The sequence below is a fragment of the Corvus moneduloides genome, chromosome 5, assembly GCF_009650955.1.
Source record: "Corvus moneduloides isolate bCorMon1 chromosome 5, bCorMon1.pri, whole genome shotgun sequence".
In the NCBI taxonomy this organism is placed as follows: domain Eukaryota; kingdom Metazoa; phylum Chordata; class Aves; order Passeriformes; family Corvidae; genus Corvus; species Corvus moneduloides.
Window position 1 is genome coordinate 41116837 of NC_045480.1, and position 21442 is coordinate 41138278.

Below are 21442 nucleotides of genomic sequence, written 5' to 3' on the forward strand. Positions count from 1 at the left end.
AAAACAGGTTACCAGAAGGGATAGAAAAGGTACCTTGGAGGGAATGTACCCAATGAACAATTAAAAGGAAGTGTCCATATTTTTCTTTATTTAAAACTTTTTAGCCTGCTGGAAGCCGTGCCAAAGTCCAAAACAGGTTTTTTGAATCACAGAAACATGTCATCAAGAAGGTACTAGCAAGTGATGTCTAGTTGTTGACACCAAAGTGTGTTTTCCCACATTTTCCTATCAAGATTGTATTGGTCGGTCTCAGCAGCTCATGTACGATACTCCTAAAGTATTATTGTTCATTACAGTTTCCTTCATGGCTGTTTACCTGTGAGTGGATTTGGGTATGTGTTTCTTCATGAATAGCAGTGCAATTACTATTCTTGTGGGTTTGGTGATCTAGCAGCTATTAGACCTACCAGATGACTGACAAAGACTTAGAAACAAAAGTACCCATGCTACCACAGCAAAACAACTTGATATGCAAAACCATGATTACATACCTTTTTAAATTTAATTTCCCCCTATTAGTGCTGGAATTAATTCTGAGAAAGTACTTTAATCAGGTAAATCACCATGGAGCAAAGAGCTTCTCTTTCCAGTTTTTATATATACCTAGAAAACCAATGCTGGCTTGCTGTGTGTGTTGCATTGCTGGGAGATTTTTTTTCTCCCCCTCCCCCTTTCATTTCATTAAATCAAACTGTTGACCAGTGAAACACTACCTTATTAATTAATTTTATGGAACCTACAGGATAAGCATGAAAGAATTGGTTCTGATGGAAGAATTTTCATATGGAATTCTTGTGAAGTAATCACTTCACAATTAGAATACCCCATTTTTACGTGTTTGTTCTTTCGCAAATCAGAGGCAAGAAGTGATGAACAGAATGCTAATTTTCCATATCTGATGTTGTTTGCAGTGGATATCACTGTGTATCGCAATGGCTACCACGGAGATCTGAATGAGACATTTTATGTCGGAGAAGTGGATGAGGGTGCCAGGAGGCTTGTCCAAACAACTTATGAGTGCCTAATGCAAGCCATCGATGCAGGTAAAACATGCCTGAAGCACGAAGGTTTTGCTTCTCAAACATGTTTGCTCAGATTGGCCACTGCTCAGAGTGGCTTCTGTTGCAGCACACAGAGGCACTGGTATGTTGTCACCAGCAGATGATGGGTGTTGTGTAATGCAGTGATCCTTCAAATGGCTCAGTTCTGTGAGCGGTGGCTGCAACTTCTTTTTAAATGTGGGTTGATGAGGAAAATGTATTTGATGCTGAGCCGATCCTCAGATGATATTGACATGGAAACAGCCTTTTTTTGACCATTGATGAGTAAGACGTACTTGATCTGAGTAATAAAGAGAATGTAACAAGTAAAGTATGTTCTGGAAAACCCTACTTTTATAATTTGTATGGTGTTACACAGAAAACTGGTAAGGTAAAACATTGTATGAACACCTAAATGTATTTCTCTTTAGCCCAGCCAGACCTGATTGTTATTTCATAAAGCTAGTTACGAGCTCTTGATTTTCTGCTGTGGAAGTGTGCCAGAGAAGACAGATTCATATCCTCCACAACCTACAGAACTTTAATTATGTTGCTTAGTTATCACTCGGAGCAGCTGCATCGAGACATACAATGAGATAGAAAGGTAGCTGGAGAGTGTTCTGTTCAACTTCAGAAAACAAAACAAGAATTTCCCAAGTCCCTGGAAATACTTGTATCGTCTGTATCTTTTATACCCTGCAGCTTCTTAAAATCCCCATTATAATGCAATCACTTCATGGCCTCTAAAGATGGAAGTTTAAGGTGTATATGTAAGGCTTTAAACTTGAATTTAATCAAAAGTAAATGTAAATAAAAGAAATTAAAGTGAACATAACTTTGGTTAATAATTTGGAGATAGCTAGTCAAACTGAAAAGACAAAAATCCATAGGAATTATGTCTTGTGTATCCACTGTGTGATCAAGAAAATCCTGCCAGATTGAACTGTGAAGAATATAGGTTACCTGTTTATGTGGGATTACTGTTCTGAAATGACCACTTTGTTTTTCAGAGCTAAATCAGAACAGTGTGTATCTTTGGTCCTGTACTTTTTTATTGCAAATGTTACATGTGTTGTCTCTTACCCTTGGTATCCTGGCTTGGATGTATAAACTGTGACAGAAATTTCCCTTTGTGTTCGTTACAATGAGATTAAAATTCTCACTGTAAGTCTTTTTGTACCAATTTCTTAGATGCTGTAGTGTGTTTTGAAGGGTTTCAGACTTTGCATGTGGGTAGGAATTGTGGCAGCAAGTGTCTCAGCTGTTAAAAAGGGGGTCACCTCTCCCCTCTTTAGTTTATCTTAGTGTCTTGGTGTTGGACCAGCAGAGCTCTAGCTAGGGGAGCTGTACGAGAGATAAGCAGAGGGCTCCTTGCTCCATTGAAATGAGTCACATATGCTGTCAGGCCTATACTTCACAGCTGTTTAGCTCAGATTAATCTCTTCCCCACCATGTCCTTTGGGGGTTTTTTGGGGTTTTGTGGGGTTTTTTTGTTTGTTTGTTTGGTTTTATTTTGTTTTGGTTTTTTTTTTTTTTTTTGGAAAAGCATGTAGATTCCAGTAATATAAATTTCTTGTTATTTTCTGTAAATTCAACTTAGGGGTTTCAGTTGTAGTCACTTACATTAGCAGAGAATTGAACTAAACGGTTTATTCACATAAAGTTTTAGCTTTATGTGAACTCTGCTTAAGATGGCTCCACACAACCACACATCTGGCTCCTGAAGGAACAGCATATATTCAGGGAGTTGGAAATGGTCTTGGAAAAGCTTGATTTTTTGTTTTAAGTGGCTCAAGGTTGTTTTTGGTATGAAGCTTCATTAGCTGAATGATGAAACATTGTTGCTTTTATGGCATTATTACTCCCTTGTCCAAGTGCTCAAAGTGAATTTCTCACACCATTTTCATGTGTTTCAAACACTTTGACATGTAAGGCTTCCTAAAGGGATTGTCAAAAAAGTTAAACCTGAATTATGAACATTCTAATTTGCTGTAGCGTTGTCAGTGAGAATCTTGTCTAAGAGTAGAGATACCCATTTTCCCTTTACTTATTTTTTTTTTAATATTGGTCCTTTGTGTGCATTTGCCACACAGTAGAGGGGTAAGTACATATTAAAATACAGTTCATACATTCATTGCAAGAAACACTGCAGCTCAGGGTGTGAGAGCTTACCAAGTACTTTGAAAGTCCTTAATTTTTAATTTCAAACTTCGACATCCTTCTAATGTGAACACTTAGATCCATGAAAGGAAGAAAGTAGTATTCTTGTGGAAAAGGAGTTTTCTTCTGTCTCTCTTGGTTTTTTTTTTAATATGAGACAGTTTCCTCCCTCTCTCATGTTATTGCACTCACTCACATACTTAGTGGATTAAGTGATCATAGGAGGTGGCATACTGGAACAGATGGACACACAAGCCATGAGTGCTACAGAGATGATGTTTGATGGTTAGTTGTGTTGAGAGAAAGCTCTCTAAATTTCCATTTCTATCTCTTTAATTTTGCAGTAAAACCTGGTGTTCGGTACAGAGAACTGGGGAACATAATTCAGAAACACGCTCAAGCAAATGGATTTTCAGTGGTTCGGAGCTACTGTGGGCATGGAATCCATAAACTTTTCCATACGGCTCCTAACGTGCCACATTATGCCAGTGAGTATTCGTTCCCTTTGTGCTGTCCTGTAGACAAGAAGTGGTTTGCAGTGAATGCACCCAATTTACTTGAAGCCATCAAGTTAGCATTTTGGCACTTGGGAAATAATGTTTTTTTTAACTCTGGACCTGTAGCATACTTTATGAACCTGTGCCTGTGCTATCTCTGCCTCCACTAATGGTTAGTGTTAGCCCTCATCAGTACTGGGTAAGTGCTCAAAGTTCGTGCCTGAATTTCCTTAGACATTCTTGTCTGACATGAACGGGCAAATGTTTCTCTTCTTAGAAGTTCCAAGCAAAACTTTACTGCCATTTACAGATGTAAATAAAAAGCTCTCTGAATGGTATAGATGGGTGTTGTGCTTGAATCTGGATCCTGTTTCTTTCCCTTATTTTCATTTGAGTGTTGTGATTTGGTATTTCTGGAAACTTCATCCTAGTGTGTGGCAGAGGAGGAATGAGCATTCCCCCAGGAGTGGTAGCTTTTGGAAATGTCCATGGCCCCGTACCAGTTTTTCCATCAAGACTCAGAAACAGCATCCACAGAGGCAAAGGACGGAAGGTTAAGTGCCAGTGGACAATAAAGGGCAGAGTAAATATCATGAAGCAGTGATGAACAGTTCACAACCACTTCAGCTGTAAAGCTTCCCTGATAGGACCCTTATTTCCTCAGACCTGACCATCTGCCTCCATCTTCCCATCTCCTAATGGGCCTTAACACATGTTGGGGTTATATATTATAATCTAGTGATTCCTGACTTTCCATGTCATCATTTCCCTAAGTTATTTTTTTCTGACAACAGAGAAAATCTGTTAATTGCAGGGTAGAAGGATATCAACTCCTGATATGTACTTTTTGTGTAAAAGGAAGAAAATATGGATTCTTTGGAGGTGAAGAGCATTTTGTACCAATTAAAATCCAATCCTAGACAAAGGAAACTTTTATCTCTCCTGGCTGTTTGGAAGTTTCAACTTTTTTTTTCATTGAGCAAATATGTCTGTTGCCAGAAAGAAAGATGCTGGGTGTTTTTTCTGGTATTTTTAAATACAGACTCCCAGCAAAAGCAAAGTGGAAAGATCTGAGGGACTTAAAGCCTATCGGAGAAAAAAAGAATGCTGTTGCTTATTTCTAGCTTACTATGAAAGGAGTTTAAAAAGCAAAAAGCTCATTTTCTAAGAAAAATGTTCTTTTGCTGTTGCGGCAGCTTGATGTCTGAGATTTTTGAAGCCTCTAGGTTGTTTAGCCAGTGTGAGGAATTTGCACAATTAGATTTAGATGGGGGAGTGTAAAAATGAATGCGAATTGTCTGTAGCAGCAAAATAGCTGGGAGCTAATGGTTCCTGTGCAGTCCTGGAGTTTGTTCCAGCTCTCAGGCTCAGTCACATCTGAGCTGCGCTGTCCTTCCAGGTGAAACAGGGCAGCAGAAATGGGCCGAAACCTTTCTCCAGTCAAACTGCACTCCTGGAGTCTTGGTGTCCATCAGTTCATGTGCCCCCACGTAAACATTTCTGGTGCACTTAAAATCAGAAAGTTCCTGTGTTATTGTCTTGGATGCCTTGAAATGCTCTGCTGTTTTATGTTAGCTAATGAACACAGCATTATCAGTCTGACACTACTATGACCCCAATACTCAGGGTAATAAGGGGGCAGTGTGTCTTTCATAAATGGAATCATGGGATTACTTAACCACTGTCACATTTTGACAGTTTATTGGAGCTAATGGCTCAGTGCAAACAAATGAGGTTTCAAGCCTTGTCTGAATATCTTAAGTGCTTCTTACTTGTGTTGTTTTTTTAATGATATTTTTCATTATAGAAGTATGCAGAAATTTCTGTATTATATTTGTTCAGTGTTTTTATAGAACCAGAGTTGAAATTCCAGTTGTTGGAGAGAAAGCAAGCAATTAATTTTAAGCTGCTTGAGTAAGTATTACAGTGTTGGAGGATGGGGAGAAGGAAAGAACTAAGGGAAGTCTCAATGTAGAACTACAGATGGACAAGTGAACACATCATTTTAGAAGGGCTTTTCTGACTTTACTATGTTTCTGTTGTATTCTGCTAGGACAACGATTCATTCATTTACTAAGATGGTATTCTTTTTTTCTAAGCTGAATGTTTATTTTATTGCAGAAAACAAGGCAGTTGGAGTCATGAAGCCAGGTCATGTATTTACTATTGAACCAATGATCTGTGAAGGTGAGCAATTTAGCAGTAGACTAAAATGGTTACTCTTGTTTGCTCTTAAGTAGTGATGGAACAGGATGCTCGTTCTCTCCTGTAGAGCTGATAGATTTTTTCATTTCTCTTCGGGGGAGTGATATCTGTTACTTAAAAACTGGCAAGAAGTGATGCTTTCTGTTTTCAGGTGGTTGGCAGGACGAGACCTGGCCCGATGGTTGGACTGCGGTGACGAGGGACGGGAAGCGCTCGGCGCAGTTTGAACACACGCTGCTGGTCACGGACACGGGCTGCGAGATCCTCACCCGGCGCCTGGACAGCATTCGCCCCCACTTCATGACCCAGTCTTAGTCCACACTGAGAGGTGCATCAGAACGATAAATATTTTTTTTTTTGCCCCTGTACTATGCATTTTTTTAAGAGTACAGAATAGAAAGATTTCACCGTTTACTTTGTTCTCAGTGATTGTAGATAAGAGGAATATCTCAAAGAACCTGACCCAATGTCTGCAAATGCAGAGAAGAATTTAAAGAATTTCCTTCTTTCCTCCTACCTACAACACTCACGCTGTACTTTCCTTTTTTTCTTCAATTATCTCTTTAGCACCTTTCTTCCAGTTAGACCCACAGTTGCTTTTGTTGCTGCCATGATATTAGCTAGAAAAGCGTGGGTAAGCTTTCCCACTGGGACTTGATATTTTGGGATCCAGGTTTTTTTCACCATTTCAGTGTGCCCTGTCACTCTTGGTTTGTGAGTGGCACCTGAGATTTTAAGCATTTCTTATTCCAAAGACTTGCTCCTGCCTCTGCAGATACTGTTCTGGGCCTTGTTTGTTTATCAGTTGAGAAGGGGGCAGAAGGGAGAAAGACACGCACGTACAAGAGCAGGCTACCTTTCATTCTGCCCCCATCTCTCTGCTGGTGGCTTCTGTGGTGATTGCCACTGTGGGTGGCACACTGTGTTAATGGCAGGACTTTTCTCTTACTGGAGATTTGATCGTATGGGAAATTAACAAAGTCTGTGTTCTATGCAGCTCCCTGGAATAAGCTGCTTCTTGGTGAAGCAGTACTTGCAGGCAGCCTCCTGCTCCAAAAGCATGGTGAAGCTGATGTATCAGACTTGCCTAGGTAAAGGAATTAAACAAGAACCAAAAAGATCCCGTGATTCATGGGATCCCTACGTGTGTTAACTGTGGGGCATTTTTGAAAAGTACATCCACAGTAGCTGTGGGGGATTGGATTTGCAAGACTTACAGTGAAGTATCTCAAAACAGGTCTGAGTATGTGAAAATGAAACACGTGCAGTGCTGTATTCATTTTCTTTTGGTAATTTTTAAACGGGTAATTGTTTTTCCCCCTCAGTTGTGTGAGTTTCAGGCTTTTGGAAAGTCTTAGCGGGGCAGCTATGAAAACTGGTATTTTTTTCCTCAGACAGGGTATAGAGTGGGCAATGTTGGTATATATACCCCTTTATATTCTGTTAATGGGTCATGGTGAGCTGGAAACTGTTATGATAAGGAGTGTGGATTGATTAAGCCTCCCTTCTTTCTATCCTTTCTTTTTCCATGCCCATTTCCCTTCCATCATCTTTGGTGTCTCTGCTGAGGGAATTTATTTTTTCTTCTGAATTGTAATGAAAAAATTTTCAGACCCCATTGTAGACTTCGTCTTACACCACTGTAACACAAGAAAAACTTAAACCAACACAGACATTAAATCATACAATCATGGGCATAAAATACACTTCTTACAAGATGTCTGGTGAATTTGTTGCCACAGACCAAGAACGTGAAGTGCTGCATACCCTTGGCTCTCCTTGGCCTGCAGAATTTAGGTGGGGGAAAGGGGTTAGTGCTTCATAGCACTGGACTCGTCTACTCCCAAATTTACCAGAAAACGTCTTCTCTGCCCTGAGTGCCTCAGACCTCTGTTGCTGTAAGAGTATCACTGCGATGTTTTCATTACCTTTATTCTTATTTTTAATTATGCAGTAAAGTGACCTGACACGATGCACAGAGAGCGTGTGTGCGTGCGTATGCATGTGTGTGTAGAGATTTTTAACAAACAGACTGTAGTACTTGAGTGGGATTCACTGCGCTGAGTGAGATGTGTTGAGGAGATGCCTGTCCTGGAGGTCTGCCCACCATATCCTTCACTTGAATGGTTACAATGGTCTTGCCTTTTCTATGTGTGTGTGTGTATGATGCTGGGGGTGGGGGGGCTTCATTTTTGGTCTATAAAATAAAAGTTGCAGCTGCTTTTAACAGAAATAACTTTTTTTTCCTTGTAATCCAAACCCAGACGTAGAATTTTCAGTTATATCCAGGTTTGCTTGCACAAGTGCAAGCTCCACCGGTACATGCATGCAGTTAGAACTCACCCTTAAACCCACACATGTGCCACTTGGATACCTCTTTGCTGTTGTATTGACACAAACCAAATTTAGCACATTTTTAATACAGGTAGTCTATGATGCTATGCATTTCTGACTATAAATGGAAATCACAGCAGGAAAACTGCTTATAGTGAGTTCGTACTACTGCAGTAGTTTTAAATGAGTGGAAAGCTTAGTCAGCATCTACACCAGTTCTTCCAACATGAGAGGGCACATCAGGCTTGAGAACAAAACTTATTAGATAAAAATAATGAGAAAAGCTATTTTTTCACCTACCTAGCTGTGTCTTTGCTTGAACATGACGTACTAGATTTGTGCTGACTAGATTGTGGAAATTAACTATTTTTTATTCTTACATAAGTTGCTATCCACTTAAATAAAAAATCTCAACTTAAATCTACTTTTTAATAACATTTTTAGCAATTGTATACACTTTTACCAAAAACACAATCCTGCAATTAGTTCAGAAACAATCTCTTAATGTATTTTCCCTGTACTGTCGTGTAAGGCAGTGTGGAAATTTTTCATGCTGTTTCTGCAACTTGACTTGAATACTTAAGGAGAGAAAATTTGGTAGATGGTGTTGAGTAGGAGTAACAGCAGGAGGAGAGAGGCCAACCTGCATGTTTTACATGACAGCCAGCAGAGTACATGCACATTTCATGCACAGTCATTTGGTGGGAAGTTTTTGTCTGTTGAAGTTACCATTGTCAGGATGGTGCAGTTCAGTACACTACCTTGACCACCAAAAATGAGGTAGAAGCTCTTGTTCTTGAGTCCCTTTGTTTGCTGAACAACTTCCAAAAAACCCTATTTCAAACATGCTCCATTCAATCAAATGCTTTGCAGGACAAAGTAGTGGCTGGGACATCAGCTCTTCAGGCTAGGAAGAAGCTGCAAGTCTTTGACCCAAGTGCTCCGGTATCAGTACGTGTCTTTCTTGTTGGCATTACAGACTGGCTTCCCACACACACTCTGAGATTCAGATTCTCTGAATTAATCATGTAATGCAGACATGATTGTGTGGTCTTCAGCCAGTCTGTGCAGCATAGAGGAGCAGCTGTTCCAGTGTATTTTAAATCTGTTACATCCAGCTGGGGGGTGGTTTGCCAGGTTAGTTAGTATTGTATTGATACCATTTTGTAATTATGGCGTACTCTCAGTGGAACAGCTTAGCAGCAAGTTTTCTACTGAATTTTCTGATGTTCAGCCAGCCTTCCTCGAGCTACAAGCTACTGAGAATCACTTCACTGCTGGGCTAAAGGGCTCACTTTCTTTGTACAAATTCAGTTTTTAGTTCCTCCTGATGCTCAAAATTGAATTCTTATAACATTCATATTTGTTCTTTACTGTCTGAAACAAAGTTAAAAATGCAGTACCCCAACTATTTTCAGAATGCCCTAGGCATCTTTTTAATGACAGATGGAAAAGATGCAATTGTCCCAGTTGTATAGCAGTGGCTTGGGGTAATTTTTAGTGGTGAGAGGGAATTTCTTCTAATAAGATTACTGTTTGCATTCTGTGTTCTCCGTAACAGTTGTTTTGACCAGGATTCTTTAAAACATGAAACTTCTCACTTCATCAGTGTCCTTGGTTGACTGAAAAACACTGAGTTTTTATGTATCTAACTTTTCTTTTAACTGGCTAGTCTTTCTGCCTCTGCGTTGCAGTCTGATTTCTGCTCTTTCTCTGTGTTTTTCTGGATGTGAGGCACTGGTTACAGGTTTCAATACAAAAAGAATTTTTTCCAGTCAGATCACTTCACCTAGAGTTAAGAAAACCTGCAACTCCAAAATTGAGACACAACCCCTCCCCCTCCAACAAAAAAAATCTCAGAAAATCCTGAAGCCATCATCAGACAATGCTCTTTCCTGTTCCCCTACACCCCTCAAGAGCAGACTTGCTGTAACAGTAATAGTGCCTGCTTCAATGGCATGATCATGTAGAGGTAACAATCCCACGCTGTTTGTTTTTGCAGTGTTGGCGGCAAAGTCTTGCTTCATTTGCCAGTAAGTTTAAGGAAATGGGAAAGCTGTCCTACTGAAGCCTTGGAAGACTCTACTAGAGCAAGTGACAAGAGGAGTCTATGCCATGATCTTTACAAGAGGCCTTGTCAATGAGACAAATGGGAAATAAGGCAGAACACGGACCACCCCGAACATGGATCCATCTGAACACTGAAGTATCTGCTCTATAGTTGGCTTCAGTGTTGAGCTGGATGCTGCAATCCACTGTAGTCCTAGAATAGCCTCAGAAACTTGACAAGTTCTGGCTACTTTCTCAGCACAGTTGCAGCAAATGGATGCTGCTTCTCAGCCCTGTGCTTAGCTGTGCCTTCTGCAGTGAATCCCACATCATTTGCTGTAGACTCTGCTGAACACTCTGTCACATACACACTGTAAAATCACTAGAGCAGAACAAGTAAGATAGCAATCACTCTTAATGCTCAGTAATTCCAAGAATGGGTTTAGAAATAAGCTTTTATTAACCAGATTGAGTTTGCCACTATTGAATTTGAAGAATGATTATAGAAACAAGTTCCATAATCAGGACTAATTCTGTTATGCTATTTAGTGGTAAACAGTTTTTTATTATTTAATACCCAGAATGCTCACCCTAAAATACACGGTCTTCCTAGTCCCAGTGAGTTTTCAGTTGCTTGATTCTATCTTCTATCAAAAATTCCATTACAAAAAGGCAGTTACCATGTTGCTGGCCAGTTAGAAGGTCCACACTTGGCTCTAAAATTTTAGGACAGTTCGAATGCTTAAAATAGAGAAGAAAATAAAAATTACCAAGAAGTCAATTTTCTCACTCTCTCTCCCCTCCCTTTCATTGCTGAGACATATTTTAACTTCTTTCTTTTGTAAGAGTGACATCATGCTTATGCCTATAATATTTACTAAAAGTCCAGGAGAATGCTTGTTATCTTTGGGGTTTTTTCATCTCTCCTCCAGTAAAATAAACTCCAAATGGACACTTTTTTGAATTAGGTGTCAGTTTTCAGTAGCTAGCCAAGATTGATCAGGAGCAGTAATATTAACAGGCATTTCCCCTTTTGTCTGTTTGGAAAATGTTAGGTAGCTTTCAGTATTAGTTTCCTAGGACATGCTCATGTATGAATAAAGCACTGAAACGATACCCAAGTTTCTAATTGGGACAGGGGATAACTGCTGGATGAAATTTGCATAAATGCAGTGTTTCCAATTGTAACAAATGCAGTGACAGCCAACTGATTAATCCAAAACAGAATACATATGAGCTAAAGCAGATAAAGTTAGTACTTCCTCCAAAGTTATATACAAGAGATAGATGTAGACTGAGATCAAATACAAAGCCCATGGTGGTTTCTGGAGATAATGCTCATAACTAATTGTATATCTGCAGAGGAACCTAAATATTACCGAATATGTAATCTTCAGTCTCTTTACATTCCTTTTTATAAGGAAGAATGTTCTAGCAATGGTGAATGCCTGAGACTGTCCTGTCCCCTTTATCAGCTTTACATCTGTGTGTATTTGTCTTGTACACTGTTGCTTGCTTTTTACTGTGTGCCTGTGTTTTGGCACATGCCTGGAAGCTCAGAGAAGTGTGTTTGTATCAGAATCAATGCATGTGGTATACGTCACCCTTTAGCTTCCCTGTTTAAAACATGACAGTGGGCAGGGAACCTGTACTTTGACAGTGTCTGATCAAGAAATGTCTTCTTTACCTTTCAATATTGTGAACATTACCTTTTTCCTGAATGCATCAGCTCAAAAGCCTCATTAATTTTGTCAAAAGGCAGCGTGTGAGTCACAAATTCATCAACCTTGATCTTTTTGGACATGTATTCAGTCACCAGTTTGGGTACATTGTCTACACTCTTCCAGCCTGAAAGAAAGAAAATATGCCTTGTTTTTTCCCTTTTCCACCCATCTCAGAAAATTAAAAATAGAACCCTTACACAGGCACTTGTATGATCAATATGAAAAGGAACAGAAGCAAGTGACACGTTTGTCCCTCCCACGGAGGTCTGGCAAAAGCACACATTATCCAAAGCACAAATCTTTCACTAGCTGTTCCAGCATTCAACATAGTAGCAGCCCTCACCTAGGAAAGTATACACAAGACATCTCTATCAGGCCCCCTATGTATCTTTATAACCCAACCCCATAAGTTTTGTCTTGCTTGGACAAAGAGCAGTGTAATAACTCGAAAGTCTGAATACTTCCATCAACTTCAGCAATTACTGAATTCCCCAGAAAAAGAACTCAATGTGTTTTTGAGTTGACAGCAGAAAACGTGTATCAAGCACTTGTTACCTTTTTATTTTAAAGGTCTTTACAGCACGTTATCATGTTGGCCCCACAATTTGCTTGAGTGGTTAAGCAACACAAACACACTGATGTGAGTTCGAATCTCCCCAAAGAATAGGTCCTTTCACTGGATCAAACTGAACCAAACCTTCACTTGGTGATAAAGCAGTCTCCCTTTAGTACTGAATAGCATACAGATATATTCTCTCTTCAAAATACGTTAGATATCGTACCTATGTGTTAATCTGTACCCTGTCCGTAGGAATAACAGATTTTAAAAGTCTGTATCTTAAAAGTCAACACAGCATTTATGAATCGTCTGTCAATAGTACATCTCTTGCACAAGCAAAACTGAGGTGGTGTGTTCTTCCCAGCTTTAGCCCACAGTAAATTATTTTTATCCCCATACCAAGAGAGAGTTACCTCCAAACGCAGTTCCTTTCCATGTCCGCCCAGTTACCAGCTGGAATGGCCGTGTGGAGATCTCCTGGCCAGCAGCAGCTACTCCAACTATCACACTGACTCCCCAGCCTTTGTGGCAGGCTTCCAAGGCAGCCCTCTTCATGGACAGACAGGACAAAGCAGAGTGGTTATTGCTAAGGTTTATGCTGCCTGGACAGGTAGCACTTCCTTTCCCCAATTAATGAGTCACCACATCAGCATTTAAGGAACAGTAAATACACTGAAAATTACATTATATTTTCCATTGGTTCAGATTCTTTATGCGTTAAAGGTTCACTCTGCACTTTTTATATCCTATCTGGCTTTCAAAGAAGTCACTCTGAACTCCCACTGAGAGTTGGGATAAACTGTAATCACATACCATACTACTGACAGTTAGGAATGCTACTGTAATTCCTGAAAACCTAGCCTTACATTCAGCAATACGTCTGCATTTCCAAAGGTGAAATTCACCGTGAGAAATTAGGGAAATACTGACTGATCCCTGAGAGTTTACTGTTCACTGCACAATATATTTTATGTGAGTTTTGTTAATTTTTTAACTGTCACCATAAAGAAACTCAGGATCTCAAAAAAGTCCAGTTAAGGAAAAAACATTTTAAAGTGCCATTTTCAACCCAAGAAGTAGCAGCTGCTTTCATTACATAATTAGGATTGAGTGTAAATTGTCTTTTTTAGTCATAGCAGTTATCATTACTATGAAAAAAAATTAATGAGTCTAGCATGTTCTGTGTTAAGAAAGCAGCTGCTCTTGCTATTTAGCTGAGCTGGTCCTCCCTGTATATGCTCCTGTTGGTCAAGCACTCACCATGACTCCCACATTCCCAATGCACTCAAAAGAGTAGTCCACACCACCATCAGTCATCTCAACCAGCACCTCCTGGATGGACTTCTTGGAGTCTTGAGGGCTGATGCACTCAGTAGCTCCAAATTCTTTGGCTTTGGCATACTTATCCTTGTTAATGTCAATGCCAATGATCCGGGATGCTCCTGCTATTTTGCAGCCCATGATAACTGCCAGCCCAACTCCTCCCAAACCAAACACAGCACACGTCGAGCCAGGCTCCACCTAGGAGTAAGAATGGAGTCATGAGCAGCAGACAAAAATTCATCCTTTTCCACATGAGGAGGAAATGTAGGTTAAGGAGTCTGTAATAAAGGAAAAAATGGAAGCAAATATATATGGCTATAAGATTTTATAGATAAAGGAAACTATATATAAATTTAATCCAAAAAGCTCTTTAGGTACTAAGCTTTTTCTTTTGCCTGAAGACTCATGCCCACTCACCTACCACCTGTGTCACCCTGAGCTTCAGATTATCAGAATGACTTGCAGCAAATGAACTGGGAAAGTAATTTATATATAGCTGGTATCAAAAGGGATGCAGAATAGTCCACCTGAATTTCTTCCAGAGGGAAACAGGTTCTTGTGACCTGATCTGCTTCTTATGGGGAAGTTAAGAAATTCTTAGCTAAACTTCATCAGTTGCAGAGGAAGAAGAAATACAGATTTGGTACATCACGTTTACAGTCCTGCTGTGGTCCCTAAGCTGTGTGTACCACAAGCACAGCCTTTACCTTAGCAGTGTTGACAGCAGCCCCATAGCCCGTGGAGATGCCACAGCCCAGCAGGCACACTTTGTCCAGAGGCGCTGCAGCGTCTATCTTGGCTACGGAGATATCAGCCACCACAGTGTACTCAGAGAAGGTGCTGGTCCCCATGAAGTGGTAAATCTGCTTTCCCTTGCAGGTGAATCTGCTGGTACCATCAGGCATGACTCCTTTCCCTTGAGTAATTCTTGAGGCAAAGACAGGAAAGTGCAGTCAGAGTCTTAAGCAGCAAATAGTCTCACTAGACAGAATTCACTAAGCAGCACAGAGAGGCAGTTGCATAATTGCACCTTTATATTTGGACCATTTCAATAAACGCAGGAGTTCACATAAATGAGATGCTAAACTCCTAAAACTTCATGCTGTTAATTACTTCATGGAAGCACTGAAAGAAATGGAGTTAATATTAACATGTTGACTTTGTTAGCTACCAATGCTAAGTGCTTGTGCCACAGTACACCACCACTGTCTTGGCCTCCTTCAGTGCCTTCCCCTTGAATAGCACCTGTCAGTTATATCACTGGGGCTTTTTTTTTTTTTGAGTTTGGGAGACTTTTTTCCAGAATAAGAGCTGCAAATTTATGTGGGAAGCAGGTATTAAGGAAGAAAGGAGCCGTCTGTACCACTTGAAAGCTTTGGTGTTTGCTCCCAAGAGCTAAATTCTCTGAAGTGCTTCTCTTAAGTATGGATTAAATACAGAGTCAGAGCATTTATGTTTTCAAACCTGTGGACACAAGGTAGCAGTCTGCACCTTAACATATATGAAAAGAGAGAAACAGTTTTATTTAAGGGAAGGAAAGAAATTTTAAGGAAGAATGGAAAAAAAATTGCATAACTGACTCCTGAAACACATACTTTCCAAGTCATTAAATGATGCATCAACAGATTTATTCTTCAAATAAAACTTCTGTCAATTACTTTTGATAACTACAGCAGGTATACATTGAACAAATGCTGTAGTGTGTCAAAAAAAAAAAAAAAGTCCAACAGACCTTATCTTCTGGCACAGGTTTGTTTTAGGATTCTTACAGAACTTGCACTCTCCACACTGGGGGATGTATAGAGGGATAACAGTGTCCCCTAAGAAAAAAAAACATTCTGTGTCTAGTCATTGAGTCAAGCAAGGCATTCTGAAAAAAAAAAATGAAGTTACTTGATTGTCATTGTTTTTATGTGAGCTTGTGTTCACTTAAAACCTTTGCGTAGTAAAAGCTCTGTATGGTACACAGTGGTATTATAGAGTGCTAGATAAACCACTTTAATCCTGGCTGAGCAGACAGCCCATCCAAAATTCATCGTTCCAGAACAAGTAGCAATGTTACTATAGAACAAAACCACCCCAAATCAACAGTGAACAACATGATTAAACACTTTAAGCCTTTTAATTAAACTAACAGACAAAAACTATAATTTGAAAAAAAATATAATCCCCCAACCCTCTTCTAACTACACATTGATCCAATTTAAAGTAAAAAAATTGGTATTCTGGGCTCTTTCAAGTTTTAAATCAAGAGCTCATTGAATAGATCAGTGTTGTGTCTCACAGGCCATAGAAATCTACACAGGCATACACCCCAAAATAAAACATTGTATTAACTCGTACAATATTGCATTTGAGTGGCCCAATTTGACAGCGGGTCTTCAAATAAAGTAACACTGTCAAGGAAGGCAGAAAACTTGTAAGGTATTTTCTTACCCTTCTTTACTTTTGTTACTCCTTCCCCAACACTCTCTACAATTCCTGCTCCTTCGTGTCCCAAGATCACAGGGAAACATCCTTCAGGATCAGCACCACTCAGAGTATAGGCATCAGTGTGACAGACAGCAGTGGCAACTATCTGTGAAGAAATACATAATCTGAGACACCCTGAAGAACAGAATAGTAGCACAGATGTAAATAATTCCCTTTGGTCAGAAATTCAGAACAATTGCCAGGTCAAAGTTCTGGCAGCATTTGGGATATGGGCAATATACTTTCAACTCCTGGCAAGGCACTTGTACTTTGAAAAAGCAAAGTCATGATAGTACATTTTATAATTTCTGTCAACCAAAATGTGACACTGAAAGGGGTAAAAGATGACATGTTGTTTCCTATAGCTAGAAATTGGTGCTCCAAGTCATCTCAAAGTAGGTTAGCATGTCAGATTTGAAGTAAGTTAAGACGCAGAGGTAAAATTACCAGAGAGACCATGCAGAACTGTCAGTACTGCATAAATCCAATTTAGGTCTTCAGCACCATGCAGAAATCCTTTCTACAGAAAAATGTTTCACATCAATGTATGCTTTTTGGCAGATACAGGCTACTGAAGTCCTGATGAAATCAGAAACTTGGATATAGGGAATCCAAGACCAATCCCAGCTCAGCAAGCAGTAACTTATGACCTGACTGATGTAAAATCCAGCATGTTACACAGCTGCCACAAATGACAAATTGCTTTCCTTCAAACATGATAAACATGTTCTCAGTTCAGACATTTTGTGGGAACTTGGTCTGTAACAACTGGAATTAATCCCCAAGTTTAGCCATTATCCTCAGACCAGACTATGAAGTGAGACTAGTAGAAACTAAGTGTTTTTCATAAACAGAAGATCTAAATACTGTAATTTTATTTTCTGTAAAGCCAGCTGAGATACTAATGAACTAATGATATCTATTCAACATTTCTTCTGTTGGCAAACAAACCGTTCATCTTTAATATTCAGTCTCCCAAAATAGAAAACATATAGATAAGAATTTATGTAATTACCTTGATACGAACTTCATGAGCTTTTGGTGGAGCAACCTCCACTTCCTCAATAGAGAGAGGTTTACCTGCCTCCCAGGCAACAGCAGCCTTGCATTTAATAACCTAAAAGACAAAACCAACAACAACAAAAAGAGGACATCTGTTGTATGGTTCACTCAATAATTCTTGTTCAGCCAAGTGAGAAAATAAAAGAAGCACTACTGGCTTTTGGAAAGAATCCCAGATCTAAAATTCATAATTTCAACACAAAGGTTTAATTGCCCCACATTTGCTTTCAGGAAGCTAAACAATAATGAGTAAGCCAAGATCTCAAATTTGGATGTCATTCTCTTACTGAGCAAAAAATATAATAAGCCTGGGAGTGCTTAGGAGACACGATGCAGTGAAGTGAGCAACATGAATGGAAAGGTTGCATAATAAAAATGGGAGTTTAAAACCAGAGATTGCCATTCATTTCAGATATGTTCATTAAGCATAGTGTTTCAAGTTGGCAAGTTCAGAAAGGAAACTGTGGAGACCCACATCAAGAGTGAATTTCCTGTTCCTTATCAGGATGGTTTCCGAGTAGGATTCTGGCAAGGAAATGCATGTGTGCAGCTCACATGCAGAGCCCTCCAATGCTGCAGAGGGACAAGAGGAACTTTGCTTTAAGGCTCCTGGCAGCGAGTTCCTAAGCACTGACACCTCTGCAGTGGCCTCAGGGATCACTGTTAACAAGTCTTCATTCACTGCTCTCAACACCATGACACATCCTGCTCTGCATCCACACCTAAACATCCCAGGAAGCTTTTCAATCTGAACAGTGCAGAGCCTGGATGAAAGAGGAGGATTTCTGGATCTGTAAACCCTATTAACAGGTACATATGCACAACTGACTTAAAAAATCAGCAGGCATTATAGCCATACAACCTAGAGCAGCTTCAGCTACTGAAAGGATAAGCATCTGGATTACCCTTAGAGGTTGGCTTTACGAAGATGACAAGGTCTAAGCCATTGCTATCAGAAATATAAACCAATAGAAGAAAATGACATTTTGTGTGTTCAAAATAGCTGTGGTGTTCCCATGGAATGCTTGAAAGAGGATTAATGCAAATTTCCAAGACCAGACGTACAGTCACCCAGCCTTTTAGAAATTTCACTTTCTGGAAGAAAAAGCAGTGCCAAGACCACCTGTTGAGCTTGCCAAGTCTGATTCATCACCTGTGATCAGGAGAAAAGAATGGCTAATTTATGCCTTTCTGTAGTATTTCTGTTGTAAACAGTATCAGACTTTGCCAGAGCCAGTTAAAATCTTCATGGTACCTGTAATAGCAGATCTTCAGATGCTTACCTTGGCTTAAACTCGGGAAAATAAATACTACAGACCCTAAAAGCTTTGTAACAGAAAACAGGTACCTGTTCCAACAGCCAGCAGGGATCTAAATTAGACAGAAACGCCCCAAACTAGAACTATGAAATCTCCTTGCCCTGCTTTTTAATACCAGGGTAAATATTACAAAAATGCATGGAATGTGCCATAGTAACTAACTGTGGAATCACCGTGTGAGCCATTGGTCGTAATCTCTAAATCTACCAAAGATTTTGCCAGAAAATCTAAATTCAAAGCACAAAGTGCAAGAGGAGCCATCACTCAGTAAATAATTTACTGGTTTTCAATCTGTCCCCTCATCAGGTCATCACTTGTTCTTGCACAGGAGATTGCGCATTCCTGAAATGTGATTTCCACAAGCTTAGTTAAACACAAATTTAAAGACAGAGAGGAGAAAAAATATCTCCTTACAGGATAAATTCTGATTATCTAAAACTAACAGTACACATCTGAAAGCACATTTTGAAATAGTAATTTCTGATTCAGTTCACACAGCCACAAAGGCTCCTGGACTATTCAGAGTGGGCATAAGGAAAGCCCCATCTTCTTCTGCCTTCTAATTATTCAAAGCTTTGTGCTGTTGCATTGCTGAAAACCTTGAAGCCAACAACTGGAAAAAAACCCAAAACACCAACTTCCAGCAGTTCTTCATTTCCTCTGTTACGATACTAGCACAGGAGCACATCTCTTGGGTTCCTTGTGGCTATGTACATGATCAGCTATCTCAGTCGGGATGAAACCGAGCTCTGGGCAGTGAGAGAAGCTGTTCCAAACCCAGTGCCAGCCTGGAGCAGCCTTCAGCGTCCGGCCAAGCGCCCACCGAGCTCTCTGGGGCCCCGGGCACTGACCGCCTGTGCAGAATTCAGAGCAATATTGGCAGAAGGTCTGGACTATAGCGCTGTTCTTAAAGTAATGCAGCAAACGTGCCAGGCAATGGCTTTCTGAGCAGGCAGGAAGGCCCCTTTTTCACCCCTTCCTTCACGCCGATTCGGTCGCACCTGGCCGAAGCCCACAGGAAGCCACGCAAGCTCCAGGTCTTCTGCTTGTTCCTCCACGGCCGCGACCCAGGAGTGGCCGGAACGCAGCCCACAGAACGCGCATGGGGGTCGAGTACAACACACGGCGGGGAGCAAACGCGTGTGTTTTCTTTCCCAGTCCCGCAAATACTCACAGCGGGAGCCTCCCACGCCTAAGAAGCGGCACCGACTCCGCCGCACGCCTCACAGTCGTGGGGCACGAGCGCGGAGACGCCCGGACAACCCTCGCACCCCGGCTCTCGCCAGCGCTGGGACGGGAGCGGCCACGGCGGCCCCGGCCCGCGGCCCCGGCGCCAGGCAGCCCCCGGAACCCGGCAGGGAGGGCACAGCAGGGCAAGGAGGGCTCGCCCGCCTCATCTGCCCGGTGCGGGACGCTCCGCCCGCCCCCGAGCGATCTTCCCGCCGCGCGCGCCCGGCGACATTCCCACCGCGCGACGCAAACGCTCACCCCGCTCGCCATCGCGCACGGCCGCGGCTGCCTCCGGAAGCGGACGGGGAGCCCGCCTCCTTCTCCACCGCCTCTCTCTCAGGGGCGGGTGAAGGCGCTGCCTCTTTCTTCCCTCTCGCCCTCGCAGGGTGGGGGCGCGCTGGGTCGGTCACGAGCGTTTTATAGCGCTTTTCTTCCCGCAGACTGCGGTGCGGGCCAAGGTCTCTGTGTTTCCTGAGGGCGCCCGCAGTGTTGCCTTGCGGTGCGGCTGGGTTAGTGGCTGCTGAGGGCTGCACCAGCGTCTTCCATCCCGGCCCCTTTAGTCCGGCAGGGAGATGGACTTTACTGTACCTCCGAGGGAGCAGGCCCGCTGTCCAGGCTGATGGGCCTGTTCCTACCGGCACCAGGTTGCCCAGATTCCTTCCCAACTAGCGGGATGCCACGGCCTCCTCTGCGCCGCTCGCTGAGGGCTGCGGCAGCGCCTGCATGGGCCGGCCTTCCCCATGCGGGGGAATCCCGCCCTGCTTCCCGTTCTGGAGGTGCTTGGTACCGCCTGTGTCTCACCTGGACACAGGGGAAAGCTGACCGTGTCTTCAGAGCATGTCCTTGGTGCCTGAATCTGTTCTTCGCTGGCTAAACTGCAGTGGTGGAGGTTTTACTGGGCGACAGAGTGCTTCAGACTGGGTGAAGTCAGCTCCCTGCCAGGGTAGGTGAAGGGATCTGCAGCAGGATGGAAGTTTTGACTGGCCCTCTTGACATTCCATCTGGCGGCCTTTGAAGCAAAGGGGCCATTGCTACAAGATGGTGTCAGGAAAATTAATGCACAAACACTAGAGGTTTGCATCCAAAACGGAGACAGAGGAGTCCTGTTACTTTATTCGAATAAAGGGAGAGGCCATGGGGTATTCCCCTGGGGTCTCTCAAATTGTTAGAGGACGCAGCTTCCTTTTTATCCTAATTTCTCGGCTGCATTTCCCTCTGTCTTTCCCCATTGGCTGAGGTACTTGAGAGGTACAGACTCCCCAAATCGCCTAATACAGACACCCTTCTAATGTATAGCCCCCTTTTTCTTTTCCTATGAAATTTATGGTTCTTCCTATTGCTTCTTTCATCTCTCAGTGTCTATCTTTACCTATCAGCAAACCCACAGTTTGTTTGTAAAGACAAATCTATCTCATTCCTTTCGATGGGATCATTAACCTGCTTGTGATGTTTCATTTTCTGAAAAACC

At 41.6% G+C, this 21442-nt stretch overlaps 2 protein-coding genes across 3 annotated transcripts in view; one reads left to right on the forward strand and one right to left on the reverse strand.

Moving 5' to 3' along the window:
• METAP1 (methionyl aminopeptidase 1) overlaps window positions 1-11979 on the forward strand; it is a 31083-nt gene extending 19104 nt beyond the window's left edge. Inside the window, exons 8-12 of one of the 2 annotated variants that reach the window (XM_032110152.1) lie at window positions 912-1043; window positions 3545-3688; window positions 5819-5884; window positions 6054-6230; window positions 10239-11979. In XM_032110152.1, coding sequence (XP_031966043.1) covers window positions 912-1043; window positions 3545-3688; window positions 5819-5884; window positions 6054-6217 — 506 coding nt within the window. In that variant the 3' untranslated portion in view covers window positions 6218-6230; window positions 10239-11979. Of the gene's footprint in view, window positions 1-911; window positions 1044-3544; window positions 3689-5818; window positions 5885-6053; window positions 8136-10238 lie in introns of those variants that run through there. The other variant, XM_032110151.1, reaches the window with a different exon arrangement.
• On the reverse strand, window positions 10723-20336 carry LOC116444601 (alcohol dehydrogenase class-3). The gene is made up of 9 exons (XM_032110153.1): window positions 20233-20336; window positions 17379-17480; window positions 16328-16469; window positions 15624-15711; window positions 14599-14818; window positions 13829-14089; window positions 12982-13117; window positions 11995-12133; window positions 10723-11026 (listed from the first exon to the last, which is right to left on the reverse strand). Exons 1-9 carry the CDS (start codon window positions 20242-20244, stop codon window positions 11002-11004), a joined length of 1125 nt encoding a protein of 374 aa, XP_031966044.1. The 5' UTR covers window positions 20245-20336; the 3' UTR covers window positions 10723-11001.
• Between the last annotated feature and the right edge of the window lie 1106 nt (window positions 20337-21442).